This window comes from Glycine soja, chromosome 18 (assembly GCF_004193775.1).
Source record: "Glycine soja cultivar W05 chromosome 18, ASM419377v2, whole genome shotgun sequence".
Lineage (NCBI taxonomy): Eukaryota > Viridiplantae > Streptophyta > Magnoliopsida > Fabales > Fabaceae > Glycine > Glycine soja.
In genome coordinates, this window is record NC_041019.1 from 3,095,193 (window position 1) to 3,112,494 (window position 17,302).

Genomic DNA, 17,302 nt, shown 5'->3' on the forward strand with positions numbered 1-17,302 from the left:
CGTATACGTTTAGAACATTACACTTATGCCCCTCAAATCTTACACCCCCTACAAGGAAGGTGATATAATGGTTAAAAAATCAAGGAATACTAGTATAATTATACAAAGTCTCGAGTGATGTTGTAATGTCATCAAGTTGAAAGTGTAATAAGTTTATTTTTCTCTAATTACAATCAAGTTAGCCTATATTTATATCAATAATATAAGCAAATATGGCTGAGTTCAAAAAAACAATACAAGCAAATATGGCTATTGTATTTTGTCTTTGTTGCTGTAAAAAAAATATAAATCATAAAACAACAAACTTATATAGAACTATTACAAGAAACCCTCCTAATCAAATGAGTCATCAATTTTACCCTAAAATATCATCCTCAACATTGAAAAATCTTTTAAATTAGTCTTTAGATATTAGTAAAATATATCAATCTAGTAACCAAATTGATGGATATTTAATACTTTAGAGATTTCTTATACAATTGATTAATTTAAGGACTAATTAGGAGAGACTATTGACGGTTTACTCCTTCCTAATTTTGTGTCTAAAATCTTTTTTGATATAATTTGATCATGATTTGTTAAAGATATACATAATTTTTTAAACATTTACAAACATGATCACACAAGATTCTCTTAACATGACTCACTCATAATTCCTCGAATATGTATATGATTTCCTAAACATTTGCAAATACATAATCACATAATTACCATAATTACACGTGATCCTCATAACAAACATATAACACGCGAACCTATTAAAAAGAGTTAGAAAGCACTCCTTCATTTACGGGGGAAAAAAAAAAAAGCTTATATGGAAAAAGCCTAAACCCCCATAATCCAATACTAAAAAAATATATAAAAATTAACAAACATCACACACAGTAACTGTCACTTACCGTCATTAGTCGAAGTGATATTAAATTTTAAATCTTATATTCAATCTCTCAAGTAAAGCTGGATATTTAACACAAACAAATATCACGGTGACCAAAAAAGAATTTCTTAAATAAAAATAAACTCTTTAACGGCTATGCGGTATGTGTGTACTGAGAAGCCTAACTAGTAATTGACCGTTGGAATCTCTTTAAGAAAATAAATTTATAAGCTTTGCAAAACCAACCTCCTTTCCTCTTCCCTCTTCCCAGGCTCCTCAGAATTCGACCGTTAAATTTATAACCCAAAAACTAGTCTCATTCTTCTTCTTCCGTTGCACAAAAAACATATTTGTTTCGTTTATCTCTTTCTCCTCTATAGTAGTAGCTAAAAATGGAGGCGAAGAAATCGGGTTTGAATCTCCCAGCTGGGATGTCCGGAACCTCACTCCGGCTGGACACTGCAGCAGCATCTTCCATCTCGACCCTCAATTCTCCTTCTTCTCTCCGTTCCATCTCTAATCTCACCTCGCCTTCGAAATCCAACTCGGCTTGCAGCGACAGGTTCATTCCGTGCCGGTCCTCCTCGAGGTTGCACACGTTCGGGCTCCTGGACAGGCCCTCGCCGGTGAAGGAAGGGAGTAACGAGGCTTATTCCAGGTTGTTGAAATCAGAACTCTTTGGATCTGACTTTGCTTCTCCTTCTCTTTCTCTTTCTTCCCCTGCAGGTGCTGCTCCTCCTTCGCCGCTCAGCCCCAGCAAGAACATGCTCCGCTTCAAGACCGACCACTCCGTCGCGCCTTCTTCGCCTTATTCGCCGTCCATTTTGGGACAGCAGAATGCCTTTCCTTCTGACTCTTCTACCCCGCCTCCCAAACCTCCCAGGAAAGTCCTCAAGACGCCCCACAAGGCAAGTAAAATTGTGTTTTTGAAGAGAAAATTGCTTGCTTCCATTCCTCAATCTGAGTCATTGTGTACATTGGAAAATATTCGTTTAAAGAAATCAACTTTTTTTTTTGTGAAAGATTTTAGTACCTCAGAAATTAGTCATGCAAGTACATTCAAAAAGTTGGAATGACATGACACATATCATAAAAAGTACACCTATCATAAAAAGTACATTTAAAATTAAAAAAATAATACATTTATTCTAATATGACATGTCATAATTGGAAGATAATTTTATTGCTAAGTAGGTGGCTGTAAATTTTGATCCCCAAGCTTTTGTCATTGTGTGTATTGAAAAATATATATTAAAAGAAATCAACTTCTTAAAAGATGTTAGTATCTCAAGAAACTAACCATTGATTATCAAAGTGAATATCTCAATTCACAAATAAAAATAGTACATTTAATAAGTTGGAGTGACATGACACCTATCATAAAAAGAATTGGTAGAATGATTTGAACATGCATTTGGTAGTGCCTTATGATATTGGAAGTAAATTTAAGATTTTGACTAATGTCACATAGAAATTGATTGTGGACATGTGGGGATCGTGGACCACGCTATAATTTTTTGTAATAGAGGGAGAGAGGGAGATAGGGGGGGGGGGTAACAATATGGCATTTTTACCTAGTTGCCTACCCCACCTAGTAGAAAATGTTGGGATGCTGATGTCGTTGGCTCCATCCACCCAAAGATATATGGGCCTTTACTAAACAATTTAAGCTTTGGGAAAAGTTGAATAAGAGCCTCTTTGATCAAACCCGGGGGGGAAACTGTAGTAGAAACAAGAAGGATATTGAGGTCAATGGTTACATGATTCAGAATTGAAGGGTAACAATATGGCATTTTTACCTAGTAGCCTACCCCACCCTAGTAGAAAGTGTTGGGATGTTGATGTCGTTGGCTCCATCCACCCAAAGATATATGAGCCTTTACCAAACAATTTAAGCTTTGGGAAAAGTTGAATAAGAGGTCAGTCCTTAATATTGGAGCCTCTTTGATCAAACCCATGCTTTTGTGCTTTTTGTGTTGTATAAGCCAAAGTTAAGTTTTTTGAGATAGTTGGTCCTTAATACAGCAAGAACAAACTTAAAACCTACTGTGATTTACTATGGATTATTGAACATGAATGTTGATCGCTGAACCGGACAAGGTTGTGCAGGTTTTGGATGCCCCATCACTTCAAGATGACTTTTATTTGAATCTGGTGGACTGGTCCACACAAAATGTTCTTGCTGTGGGGCTAGGCACTTGTGTGTATTTATGGAGCGCTTCAAACAGCAAAGTGAGTCCAAAACTGCCAACAATTTCACAACATTAATAAAAAAAAATACCTCTCAAGATGTACATTTAAAGTGAAATATCTTTATGTGGCTTTCAGGTGACTAAGTTATGTGACTTGGGGCCTTATGATGGTGTCTGCTCTGTCCAGTGGACCCGGGAGGGTTCTTTTATATCCATTGGTACAAATCTTGGTCAAGTTCAGGTACTTTGTTATAGCATATTTAGATTTTGGTTTATGCATTATTGCATTTTATGATTAAGAATAAGATAACACTTTTTGCCTTATGGTACAGGTTTGGGATGGAACTCAGTGTAAGAAGGTCAGAACCATGGGTGGGCATCAGACAAGGACTGGTGTTTTGGCATGGAATTCTCGCATTTTGGCTTCAGGGAGCAGAGATAGGAACATACTTCAGCATGACATGAGGATTCCGGGTGACTTTGTTAGCAAGCTTGTTGGCCACAAGTCTGAGGTAGAAAAACATTTTGAAGAATACGCATTGAACTTGTAATGTTAAAGGCTAATTGGAAGCTGAGAAATTGATAGCAATTGTTATCCCTCAATTTGTAACAGGTATGTGGATTGAAATGGTCCAGTGATGACAGGGAACTTGCTTCTGGTGGTAATGATAATCAGGTATACTTTCTTTCCTTGTCATCCTTTTCTCTACTAAGGTTAATATAAAGAGAAAAAGATTATGCATTCACGGTGTATAAAAAGTTTTACAGTCACCCACAACTCACGATGATAAGTTTGTTGAGTTTTAATTTTAAAATAATTATCTTAAAATAATTCAAACGATAATTTGTAATTGTTTTACAGTGTCAATGCATAAGCATTAAACCTTAATATAAAACACAGAAAAAGTTATTTATTCTACACTTTTTTTTTTTTTTTGTGACTTGCTCTTCAAATGTCATGTTTTATTCTATGATCAGCTCCTGGTATGGAATCAACACTCTCAGCAACCAGTTTTGAGACTTACCGAGCACACTGCTGCTGTGAAGGCCATTGCTTGGTCACCTCACCAAAGCAGTCTCCTTGTGTCCGGAGGTGGAACTGCTGATAGGTGTATTCGTTTTTGGAACACTACAAATGGCCATCAATTGAACTGTCTTGACACTGGGAGCCAGGTTTATTTCCTTAGTCCATTTTTTAGTCCACTGAGACTTTGGGTGGCAAATTTCCCAAAAGGAGTTTGTTTTACAAACTATTTCCGTAAATGGGGCTCTTTCTAAACTATTTCCTGTATGGTGTCATTTTTTACGTAAAAGCTATACAAATCGCAGAAAGCATTGGCGAGTTCGGGCTGAGGGTAACACGTGGCATTGGTCTCGTCAGTACCACCAGCGATTTGAGCTTCATGGGACTCGCCAGTGGGATTGGCGAGTTGAGCAGGTTGGGAATTGCCAACTCTATTGGCGAGTTGTGCTGGCTAAAACCTTTGGATATTTTTTATTAATAATATCCTAATATATGGCGTGTCCTTGCACTACCGTTTTTGTGAATCCCTCGTTGGCAGCAGAGATACAATGCGGCGTGGCTCATTATCTTCTCTTTTTTATTGTGAATCTTTTGATCAGAACAAACAAGAAGAACCTGCACCTTTCATATCATTTTGAAATGCAATTTGGTTTTTAATAAATTCCTTTTAAAATAATCATGGAATAATTTAAAGAAATATTTTTTTGTCATTTTTTCCTTTTTGATCATAATTACAATATTAATATTAAAAAAAGTTGGGACGTAAGTGAGAGGTGCCTGCCACTTCACTTCATTTTATTTTTTTTTACAGTGTTTGGTTGACTCTTGTATACTCATTAATAACCATTATTGTATTTTTTAACTATTTTTCAGAGAATTTAAAAATAATTATTAGCTCTATCCTTATTTATGCTTTGAATTTGATTTAATTATGTTTTTAATTCCTAAAATTTAAAATAATTTTAATTCTTGTAATTTAAAAAAAAATGTTTTTAGTCCTTAAAAGTAGACATTGTTGGCAGAGATTATTAAAAGGAATGTCATGGCACTGTCAACATATGTTTTTAATATTTTATATATTCAGATTAGTTAGTTAATGATGCTGGATAAATTAATAACAGGTTAAAAACATAATTCATTAAAAAATATTCCGTGTATATATTCCTCAAACTCTTTAATTAATGACATTATAAAGCACTCCCAATCTGCGGCACAACTCGCCAGTAGTCGCCAGTAGAGTTGGCAATTCCCAGCCTGCTCAACTCGCCAGTCCAACTGGCGAGTCTCATGGAGCTCAAATCGCTGGTGGTACTGGCGAGACCAGTGCCACATGTCACCCCCAGTCCGAACTCGCCAATGCCTTCTGCGATTTGCATGGCTTTTACGTAAAAAATAACACCATACAGGAAATAGTTTGAAAAGAACCCCATTTACAGAAATAGTTTGTAAAATAAACCCCTTTTGGAAAATTTGCCACTTTGGGTCCATATTCAAACAAGAGAGCATCTCAGCTTATTTAATGCATGAAATATGCAGGTCTGCAACCTTGCTTGGAGTAAAAATGTGAATGAACTAGTAAGCACTCATGGGTACTCCCAAAATCAGATCATGGTGTGGAAATATCCATCATTGTCAAAGGTACTTTACTTTTCACAATTCTAGATACTTTAGAGAAATTACAAGCTGAAAATGTGTTATGTCTTAACCTTATGGACAAATTTTGATTAGGTTGCAACTCTAACTGGCCACAGCATGCGAGTGCTATACCTTGCAATGTCTCCTGATGGCCAGGTACTAATAATGTCCCCTAAACCCTAAATCTTTCATTTTTGTAACATTTTTTAACTTTATGTGGAACAATTGCAGACAATAGTAACTGGTGCAGGAGATGAGACTCTACGGTTTTGGAATGTTTTCCCATCAATGAAAGCACCTGTAAGCATTGTGACCAATTTCAATTATGATTCTTATTATTCTCTTCAGTGCTTTGCCTCTCCCATTCTTATAAGTTTCCCCTTTGTGTCTGTGTCCTGTGTTTCATTTTGTTTTCTTCAGGTCCCGGTTAAAGATACAGGCCTTTGGTCACTGGGGCGCACACAAATTCGATGATCCATTTGATGTGTCATACCAATAAGGAAGAAGATGAGGAAAGAAAGCTATCTCAATAATTTGTAATTAATATCTGTATATGAAATAATATTGGTTTACATTTACTTGTCATATAATAGGTTTCAATTCTTTGTAAAGTTCTCAATATCGTCATTCTCATTGTAAAGTGTGTAACATATATCAAACACGGACATATAGGAACTTATAAATTGTAAAGTCTGCATCTAAATTCAATTGACTCGTTATAATAATGGTTTCAATTCATTGTAAAGTTCTCAGTATATCAAACACAGACATAGGAACTTACAAATTGTAAAGTCTGCGCATCTAAATTCAACCGTTTAGTTGTTATAGTGGGTTCCAATTCATTGTTTTCTTATATTGGTATTTGTTCGACGTTTAGTTGTTATAGTGGTTCCAGTTCATTGTTTTCTTATATATTGGTATTTGATTTGACAACGCCAGAAATCCAATTCTATTTTTTTTTTATACAAGAAACTCAATAAAATTAGCTAAAATAAAATAATTTTTTCTATAAACTAAAATTGAAATTAGCTTACATCAAACCTCAACTTTAGTTGCTTTTAATTTTTATATATCAATATTTTTTTATTAAAATTTCTTTATATAAATTTATTTTCGCATTAAGACTTTTAATTGTCAAACCTCAACTTTAATTGCTTTTAAAATTTTCTTATTATATCAATATTTATCATATAAAAATTTCTTTCTAAATTGATATTTATTATATTAAAATTTCTATTTATAAAATATTTATTGTAATTTTTTTCTTTTTACTTTAGTTCTCACTTGCAAACCTCAACTTTAATTGCTTTTAAAATTATCATTTTATAAATTTTTTTCTAATTGAACTATAAAAAAAACTCATTTATTGCTTGTGATGCTTGTTAGTTATATTATAAATGAGTTTTTATTCTTAGAGGTGAGAATACTTTTGTTATACTTTTATATAGCCACTTTATTATTATTTAGAATTTTTATATTTTTTTAAAATATTCTCTAAATTTAATATTCATTTTGAAATTTAATTTTCGAGGTAGTTATTGAACTATATTTCAATTTGATTATATTTATTTTTAAAATAAAAATAGATTAAAAGTATGTTATTTTTTTATCAGCATATTTTTTATATAAAATATTCTCCATCCCAATAACATGATAATTAAAATGAAATGCATGCTTATAATATTTATATTATCACTTTTAATGTAGTTATATAAGCGAAAAAATAGAAAATAAAAGAAAATTACGACCATATTTTGTAATCTTTAATCAAGCATTTCCACGTATATAAATGAGAGAGGTTAATCTATGGGTCAAAGTTGGTAATTAACTAATTCTATGATTCGAATTCTTGACACTATTGGTTATTTTCATGAGTTAACAATTTACTAATTACTACCTTTTTTTTAGTTCACTAATTACTTAAGGTCAATTGTTATTAAAATATTTTGACATTATTAAAAAAATATAAATATTATTTTTCTATTCAATAATGAAAATATGCTACACCAATCAACTGCTTCTTTAGAAAGCCATACAAAAACGATTTTCTGATTGAAAAAATTTTCATGGGGCACGTGCACATAGAACTTCGTGTAAACTGCGGATAAGGATCCCGGAGGAGGGAGAATATTCGTCCTTACAAGCACAATGTCCTCAAGTCCACCTTGTCTTCATCTACTTTTTATAAAGTGAAATCATAGCCACAACTCACAATAATTGTGGACCCATATATAGAAGTATTTTGTACGATAGGTTATGGTTTCAATTTTTATTACACACAACAAAATAACTAATAAGTGATCAATTATTATTCATTCGGTAAAGATCAATTATTAATCAAGGACTGCAAAAATAAACAAACAACATAGTAACAAGAACCAATTCAGCAAATAGGAAGTAAGTATCAAACAAGTGGGAACAGTTATTTCCATAAATGAAATGAAAGATAATAGAACTTTTTCACCTTTCCTTTGGGCTGTCATGTTCTATGTTCTTTTTACATTTCTACATACATTCATAAATGTAAAAGAAATCAAGAAAAAATCAAAGAAAAGCATAAGTTCCTGTTAGAACAATCTTATTGCGTCAAATCATTTACAAATGCCAACCCTGCATGCAATTAATGGCCGGCAAAGAATTTGGTGTGAGAATATTACATGAAATTGAATCAAATCAAAATGTACAAGTTTTGTCCTCCTCTTTTCCTGTCAACACCACCACTCCTTTCTACACCATCATCACAAGTGATTGGATACCTTCACCTTCAACACACACAAGGTCTTTCAGCTGAGGCTTCTGTAATCTTCAAGGTTCCTGGTCCAGCTTGATGCTTGCCATGTTGCTTGGCTTGGTGCTGAGACCAGAAGGCATGAGCAGCCAAAACTCTGTCCAAGAGCTCCTGAGGTACTGGTTCTCCCCTCCTCTGTTGGGGGGAGATTGTTGCAGTGTGCACTAATGTTTTCCATTTATCCTGTGTGCACATAAAGTAGCAATTAAGCAATGCTAATAGCATTAGAACACCTATGCCCTTATAACCCAACTAACCATAAAATGGATTGAATTAACTCAATTGGCCAATCTTTTTTTCTTAAATATTTATATTTTATATTGCAAACACGAGGGATTTCATCATCTACAGAAAATAAGCACAATATTAAAGCTATCACCCATACAAAAACCATTAGAATGATAACCATAAAACAGAAATGGACTATATAGGTATCAACTGAGAATCTCTAAAGGATAAAGCAGGAACCATGATATCAATCAAAATAATCATAAGGGCAATACCAAATTAGCCATAACCAAAAGTAACTCCAATGCCATTTTTTATGTATTATCCTTCTAGAGGTCAAACCATGTAAAATAACCCACATGTTAAAGGGTACTTTGTGACTAGAGGGGGAAGGAAAGAAATAATGTACCTTTAAGTCTACATAAGTCCTATGGTCTGCATTCTCAAAAGCTCGCAACTTAACATCACGCCACCTGCACAGCATAAACATTATCAGCAAGCCAGTTTTGCTGTCTACTGTGGGTAAAGCTGATATTATTGATGACATCATACCTCCCAGTTCCAAGTTCCTCAACTGCGTGAACAAGTGCTTCTACCTCAGTCACAGAGAATGGTCTCCTGGTTCGACGCTGTACAAACTCAGAGCGCTTGGTTTTCTGACTCACAGGAACCACAGCTAATGTTTCTGTGGTAGCTGGAACAGCAACTATTGCTCTGGAATCAGGTGTTATTTTGTTAACTGTAGTGTCGGCGAGTGAAGAAGTGGGCTCATGGTTACTTTCAATTAGGTTGCCCGGATATGTCAGCAAGGGTGAGTCATGCAAGGTATCAGTAACTCCTGAATCTAAGACAGGAGTTTCTGTGGGCCTAGAAAATCAAATAATGACATTTAGCAATAGCATCAAAATAAAAAATTCGACTAAATAGAACTGAATCATTATTTCTACCCCATAAATTAACCTTGGTCATTTCCCTTCATAAACCAGCTATGGTGATAAAAAGAAACCTTTATAAAGTTTGGCTCACCATGTAGGCTGGGATGTTTCACATTGAGAAGAAGGATCACCAACACAAATAGTTGGAGAAGCTCGTAGTGAAGTGGGCTCCAACATGAAACTCAGGGTATCCAAATTTTCATTGCAAGATATACCAGTCTGCACAAGTGTTCTATTGTCATCTCTAACTTTTTTCCCCTGAAGAAGAACACCAACATGTGCACCACCTCCAAGTATAGCCATCACTGCCTCCATGATTGTCCTCTACAAAGAATATACAATGCAAAGGTTAGAGCCAGACAAGACTGCAAATGCATTAATGATGCTTTGACAACAGTAATGAATTATTAAAAAAATAGAAGTGAAACTATCTCTTTATTTTGCTGTCTTTATTTATACCTTTAGTGAACCAACAGTTGAAGTTTCAGGAACCTCAATATAAAGCTCTGGTATCCTTATAGACTTTATGCTAAACTTTACTGTTCACAAGGTATACAGAGCAAACATGTTACTATCAAGTGTAATGAACAATCAAGACAAGCACAATGATGAATATCAGAGAATTAGTTACCATGAGAATCCTTAGCCTTAAGTACATGCAATTTTGCAGATGAGCTAGGCTTGTCTGCATCCATCCCTTTCTGAGGTGAATTGGACACACTCTCACTACTGAATCCTCCATCAGAAGTTACCCCTGAAACCCGGTCAACGAATTTCCTCTTTTTAACAATGGCATTGTGCTGAGATCTTTCAAAACCGTAACAAGTTTTCCTCTTATGATAACGAGGTACTCCTAGATCTGCAAATTTTATATTACTTTCAGTGAGACACAATCAAACTCATAGACATAGCATGCATCAGATCAAATAATAGTATACTTGCTAGCACATTTATAAGCCACATTACCAGAAAGTTCACAGTCCTTCAACTTTGGAGCTGTCTTCCAGTATTTGGAAGACATCAAATTCCTGATTCTTCGGTGTGCAATGCGTCGTGGAGACCTAAAAGCCTTTGGTTTAGTGCAAACCCTTTTGCACCTTAAAAATTTTTCGTCATCATCTCTAAAACCTAACTTAATGCCATTCCCATACCTGGAAAAGGAAGCACTGGGAAAAAATTTCCTATGAAATGGAGATTTAATATTACTTTTCGAGTCAATTAGTGCAGGAGATACATACAATTCTAAGTGATCCTCCAAACTACACTTATCAGCTAAATTTGATCCCCGAATGCATGAACTTCCAGCCTCCTGTTCCCATTTAAATCCATTCTTTATGTTACCATGAGTGGACACCCTAAATTTTTCACGTGTTTCTACTAATCTATTAGAATAATTCCCAAATTTATTATCCCATTCGAAAATTTCAGACTTCACATCAGCTTCAGCTTTCTCACAACAGTCAGAACTATTATTAACTGAAACATGTCCAGTCTTGGTATGTGAAAGAGGTTTCTGACTACTTTTTTGTGAGGCTACCTCAGTCTTAAAAGTACTCTCTGCACAATTTCCCTGATGAATTTCCTCCATTTTTAATGGTTTAACTTCATCTTGTATATCTTGCTCAATTACACCTTGGCTGAAGGCAGGCTGATGATTTCCTTCAGACGCATTGCTGGAAGCAGAACTTTCACTCTCCTGCAACAATTGGCCAGCTAAAGATGCCAGTAGTTCAATAGCGCAAACTTGACCATCCTCAACTGCTTTGTTGAAAGCAACCCTCCTCTGAACAATTATATAAAAAAAAAAAGATCAAAATAGAGTTCAATGCACAAAAATGAAATACATAAAACAATTGCCACAATTGCATAAAGTACTTTGTACTTACTCTGGCAGATCTAGGAGCTTTAGGTATAACAGGAACTCGAAAGCCATTAAATCCATAATCTACCCTCTTCTTCAACACCATAGTTAAAACATACAGCTCATCCAATAACCAGAAGCATAAATACACCAGATTCTTTTGTCACTGTCAAAATATTGAAGACAAATATATCAAGTTAATTTTCACATTTTGCTAAACTTTGCAAATCAGGAAAGCAATGTCACAATACCACTGCAATAAGAAATTTGCAACTATTTCAAATCAATGATTACTTAATGAAAAAATATATATAGCCCAACAGTTATTGGTTCTTCATACACTACCACAAGGAATGCAACTTGAATACTCTAAACTTCAATTGAGAACTAGTGTGTGTTTCGAAACAGATCAAGGACATGGTCTTTTACATCAAAATGAACACTACTAATTTTAACTTTTTACTTTTTTTTCCACATCAAGGATGCAATTTGTTGGCTGTAAAATGTGTTTCCAAACACGCTAAACAACAATTTCTATTCTCATGGACTTATATAGGAGTTAATTAAACCATCGTACACCATGAAGGCAAAAATTCACAATATTTAATTTGGCCAACCAAAATAAATATGAAAAATAACAACTTAAAGAAGCAAGACGTCAGAGAAACCAAATCTGCCATAAAATCCATCTAACTGATCCAGTATAGAACAATTTATGTCCCAAATGAATTACATACGGAATAAACAAGGTCAGATTTAAAGGAATTCCAAAAACGACCCATTTGACTCACGGATTCAATTTCATTGAACAGGACATAACGATAAACAATTATAGAACGCACATAAAAGGGGTAGAATTGTAGAAAGTTGAATCCACATCACGGCAGTTACAGAAACAGGAAATTGATCACGTGAAAGCCGAATGCTAACAAGGATTCAGACGAATTCCATGGAACTGCAGGAAAAAAAAATTCCCGATTCAACAATCGTTCAGAGATGTCGGCAAATTAAAGAATTTTAAATAAACCCATGATCAAAAGTTCAAAATGAGAAAGAAACACACACATGGAAAGATCATAAAACTCAACATCATCATAAAATCAAAAACATGCTGCAATCAGTTTCTGGGTTCTAATTGTGCGAGATCAACACAAAACAATCAATTTCCAAAAACCTGAAGCACTTCTGCCAAATCGAAGAACCTGAACAACTCAACACAAAGTCCACAACCCCCCACCCCATTAAAAAAGATCATTTTTTTCTTGAAACGAACGAAGAACAAGTTGCATACATCACACACAACCAAATTTCCACGATCGGATCTTCAATTCTCAAATCAACAACACCCCATGCCCCCCCGCCCCCCAAGAAAAAAAAACAGAATCTTCAGGAGTAAGAGCAAAATTGCGTACAAGCAACCACAATTCTGTTCTCTGCATCTCCGAAATTCAACGAAAAAGACAGAGAGAGTTAACAAACAATCTCCACCACGCAACCATGATGAGATCGCACCGAGAAACGTGAGAAGAAAAACACAAAAAAAAAAGTAGAAGAAAAAAAGCGAAATTCAAAACCTCTGACAAATATAAAACCTCACCCACCAACTCACCTAAAAAAACAACATTCGAGCAACGATCCGAGGGAACAAACTACGATCAAGTAACGAACTTTCCGATGAAAACTGTTTACAAAATGCAAGAGATCTAATGGAATTCAGGAACTGAAACTATTTAAGTCCTCAACTTTCTCTCTCTCTCTTTCAGGAACTTGAAATTTTCATTTTCATTTTCATTTTCATTTTTCTTTTCTTTTTGTGAGATGGAACGAAACAATAGATAGATAGAATAATAGATAGATAAACCCACCAATACCGTAAACAAAAACCATGCAACAGTGGCCTTAAACCCTTTATATCTCATGGTTTTGACCACACAACCGGACCAGCCGGTTAAATGGTATATATCACCGACTATAGCAGGTCACCTTCCCCCACCAAAAAACCCTCTTTAGACCCATTCTTAACCCCTCAACCCAACCCAACCTCCCTTTGGCTTGTGTTCCCTGGTGCCACGTGGAAGCCTCACTCTTCCTTGGACAGGATTAGAAAACATGGGGGATTTGGCTTTTCCTATGAAGGGGTAGACTCAAGAGTGTGTAATGTCCATTATTATTAGCTTCATTGCTTATCCCTTTTAGTGGTCCATCTTTTTTTGCATTTCCTTTTTTTTAGTTCATGTGTTAATGATTTTTGTGACTGTAAGGGAATTCATGTTTGGTTCAGTTTAGTTATTATTATGGTCCTTTACTTACTTGCCTTTTCAATTACTGTTTTTCTAGAGTCTTTTTTTCTTTATATGTTTGTGGTTCTGAATAAATATACTACACAATACTGTGCAATAATTTGGTGTTCATAGGTCATCATCACAATATTTTTAGTTTTAGATAAAGAAATAATGCCGCTGATGACTGGATTTTCAATCCACGGACCCATCCATTGCAATTTCTGGTATCTTCCTCGTCGTATAGAAAATAGAGTTAGAAAAATGTTAACTGGTGTTTTACTGATTAAGGAACTAAACTTTTTTTTTATTAAAATACATAAAATAAATTATGTTTTTTATAATTTTTTATTTTTTATGATTTTTATAATAATAAATATTTTTTTTTTAATTTTTTAATTGATAGCCTTAAAAGACTGATTAATAAAACTCATAGAATTATATATAAAATAACAATAAATATTACTACATTTTGGTTGGGAGTATAGTGTTCACACATCCTTTTAAACAGATGATGTTATAAAATATAAATATAAATATAGTATACACTCATATGATGTATGTTTCAAATGAAGAAGAGGTTAAATTATAAGAGGAAAGTGAATAAATAATTTTTAGTTTATATTTAAGATAATTAAATAAAGTTATCAAATTAAAATAATGTAATTAATGTAAAAAAGTTTCTTTTTAAAATTAATTAACTTTTAAGGAGAAACAAAATTAGGTAAAAGGAAATTTTGACTCCCTTTTTCTCTCTTTGTCTAATCAAATACACGAGAATTTAGAAAATTTTCATATTTGCAAACTACATTGATTAATTAATTATTATTTTCACATTTCTAGGTTTCTCTCTTCAGTGCTCAAGGTTGAAAGTACAAATTAGATTACACCAAAAAAGTTAGTACGGGAAGCACAATATGCAACCATAAGAGAATTTCACGAAAAAAGAAGTTAATTATTTCATTAATGCTTTAGTTTTTCGGGGGGAATCGCATTGCGTCCAATACTGCAGTGGTACTTGAATGGTTAAATTAAGTTAAAAAGGTTGTAACAATTTGTACAAGTTTAATTTGAGATTTAAGGAGTGTTTCCATAAAAAAAAAAAATATTTAAGGAGGGTTTGTTTTTCAAATATATATTTCTAGAAATAATATCTCTGAAAATATTATTCTCATCATAGATGATTAATAAATACTTTTAATTTCTGGAAATGTCTTTAAATACATTTTAATTTTAAAATAAAAATATTGAATAAATAAATGAAATGAAATAAGAGAAAAGTGAAAATTTATTTTGAAATTTCCATGAGAATATAAGATTTCTCACCCCTTTAGATGAGAATAGGAATATGAAGAAACATATTTAATATGAATTCCTTGAAATGAATTATGTCAAAAAAATATTTTTTTAAAAATATAAAAATATATATTCTTGTCTTTAAATAATTTATCTTACTTTCATATGTTAAAAATGGATGTAATAATATTGTTAAAAATAGTGTTCAATATCAAGTTATGCATAAATTACTTTTATATTGTAAAAAGAGTTACTAATAACATTTTATATTAATAATAGAAGTTAAAGTAATAATTTAAGCTGAAATATGTTAAATAGAATTTAATAAAAATAAAATTCATTTTTAAAATAATATAACATATATAATGATTATGTAAGATTAGTTTATAGATTTAAATTATGATAATAAATTAAAAATAATTGTGAAACTGAACCACAAAAGATTGACTTTTTAATTTAGATTTAATGTTATATTTAAATTAAACTAAACTGAATTACATCTTTATTTTATGTTTGTTTTATATGATTTTTTATCTAAAAATCAAATCAAATGTCACAAGGATCAATCCCATAATTCCATCGAATTTGATGATATATTATTTAATTTAAAATTTTAAATATTTATTATTTTTAATTTTGATCTTATTAGGTGTTCTCATGGAACTATATTATATATATTATTATATATATGTGTGTGTAATCTTTAACTTTACATATAAATATAATATTTATGCAGCCAAAAAATATAATGATAATTGTATTAAAATAATTAATAGTAAAAAAGATATAATAATAAATTTCACATTTTTTTACTTATTTTATAAATATTATATCATTAAATTCACTTACATAAAAACTATAGTATCTAACTATTGACAAATAAAAAAGGAATAAACATGATGAAAGTCACATAAAAAATGAGTCACATGAATAACTTAAAAAATGATTTAATCTAAAAAAAATTTATTTTTTCTATTATTCATTGAATTTTTTTTTTCACATGACTTCGTTATGTTTATCATTTTTTTTATTCAAACATTATGAGTTTGTAATTTTGAATATAACTGAATTTAATGAAATAATTTTCACGTATCAAATTGATAAAAAAAAATATTCAAAATTATGTCCCACATAAAAAAAATGATAAATACTTCAAAATAATTATTTTAACTTAGAAACACATCAAATTAAATTTAAACTTCTAAAACATAAAATGATTAAATTAACAGAAATTAAGACATAAGAGACCAAACATATAATTTATCCTTACAATTTTGAGACTAGTAATTCCTGCTATTAAACAAACATTTTGGTCTCCTAAAGAAAAGTAAAAGAATTTGTAATTACATACAAGTTGATGACATTGACGATACACTTTTTATATAAAAAAAAACCGTTAAATATATTTCATTAATGAAATGGAAAAAAGAAAATGAATGGCTGGAAAATTGGGTAGATCATGTGGTGGAAAGAAAAACGAGGGGCGAAAAAAGTTGTTGGCGGTTATTTATCGATACCATACCATACCATACACTAACATACGTATAACAATTTCGTGTCAACGTATGTCTGCAGTTATTAACATTTTTTTGTTTTATTACTTCATCTTATCCGTGCTGTGACTCATTGACATCACTTTCTTGCGGGTCCCACCTTCTTTTATTGTTCCAAACGTGTCAATTCCTCAATTACCTTTCGGGTCAAACATAACAACCCCTGGCGGGTTTGGGTCCTCCGATGGGTCATTCGTTGCTTTGTGCTTCTTCTTAGATCTTTCATGTTCTTCTAATAAATATATCATTATTTATACAAATATTTGGTTACCAATGCTTAACTAATGGAAAACAAGGAACCGGGTTCAGCAAGTTTTCCTTAACTTTGATCTTGTGTTAGAGAAGCGTACAAGCTACAAACTATGCACGTCGTCTTTTTTTTTTTTTTCTTAATTACACGTCTCTTAAAAATTTTAAAAAATTACACATACTTTTCTTTTTTCTTAGATTTGAATACATCTAAACTTATATATATTATGGTAGAAAGTGTTAAGTTTTTTTAACTTTTTTACATCAGTTATACATATAAACAATATAAAAAAATTTAAAAACATAACACTTTCTACAATAACATACATGTATGTTCGCATGTACAGGAACATAGCTTTGAACAAAAAAATAATTGTTTTAAATT

At 32.4% G+C, this 17,302-nt stretch overlaps 2 protein-coding genes across 4 annotated transcripts; one reads left to right on the forward strand and one right to left on the reverse strand.

The window, feature by feature from the left end:
* Nucleotides 1-1,100: 1,100 nt before the first annotated feature.
* Nucleotides 1,101-6,508, forward strand: LOC114395330 (protein FIZZY-RELATED 3-like). Its single transcript, XM_028357078.1, has 10 exons — nt 1,101-1,785; nt 2,987-3,109; nt 3,206-3,310; nt 3,402-3,581; nt 3,683-3,745; nt 4,048-4,242; nt 5,630-5,731; nt 5,822-5,884; nt 5,960-6,028; nt 6,149-6,508. The coding sequence occupies exons 1-10, from the start codon at nt 1,270-1,272 to the stop codon at nt 6,200-6,202; spliced, it is 1,470 nt and encodes a 489-aa protein (XP_028212879.1). The 5' UTR covers nt 1,101-1,269; the 3' UTR covers nt 6,203-6,508.
* A 1,624-nt stretch (nt 6,509-8,132) lies between these two features.
* On the reverse strand, nt 8,133-13,412 carry LOC114396013 (telomere repeat-binding protein 3-like). Of its 3 annotated transcripts, none has more exons than XM_028357911.1 (10): nt 13,150-13,412; nt 11,566-11,706; nt 10,918-11,462; nt 10,646-10,845; nt 10,311-10,538; nt 10,139-10,218; nt 9,771-10,003; nt 9,297-9,611; nt 9,154-9,217; nt 8,133-8,699 (listed from the first exon to the last, which is right to left on the reverse strand). In XM_028357911.1, the coding sequence occupies exons 2-10, from the start codon at nt 11,644-11,646 to the stop codon at nt 8,493-8,495; spliced, it is 1,953 nt and encodes a 650-aa protein (XP_028213712.1). In that variant the 5' UTR covers nt 11,647-11,706; nt 13,150-13,412; the 3' UTR covers nt 8,133-8,492. The 3 variants fall into 3 exon arrangements, with proteins under 3 accessions (XP_028213712.1, XP_028213711.1, XP_028213710.1); XM_028357910.1 differs by adding an exon at nt 12,383-12,495 and having other exon boundaries at nt 10,646-11,462; XM_028357909.1 differs by having other exon boundaries at nt 10,646-11,462.
* Between the last annotated feature and the right edge of the window lie 3,890 nt (nt 13,413-17,302).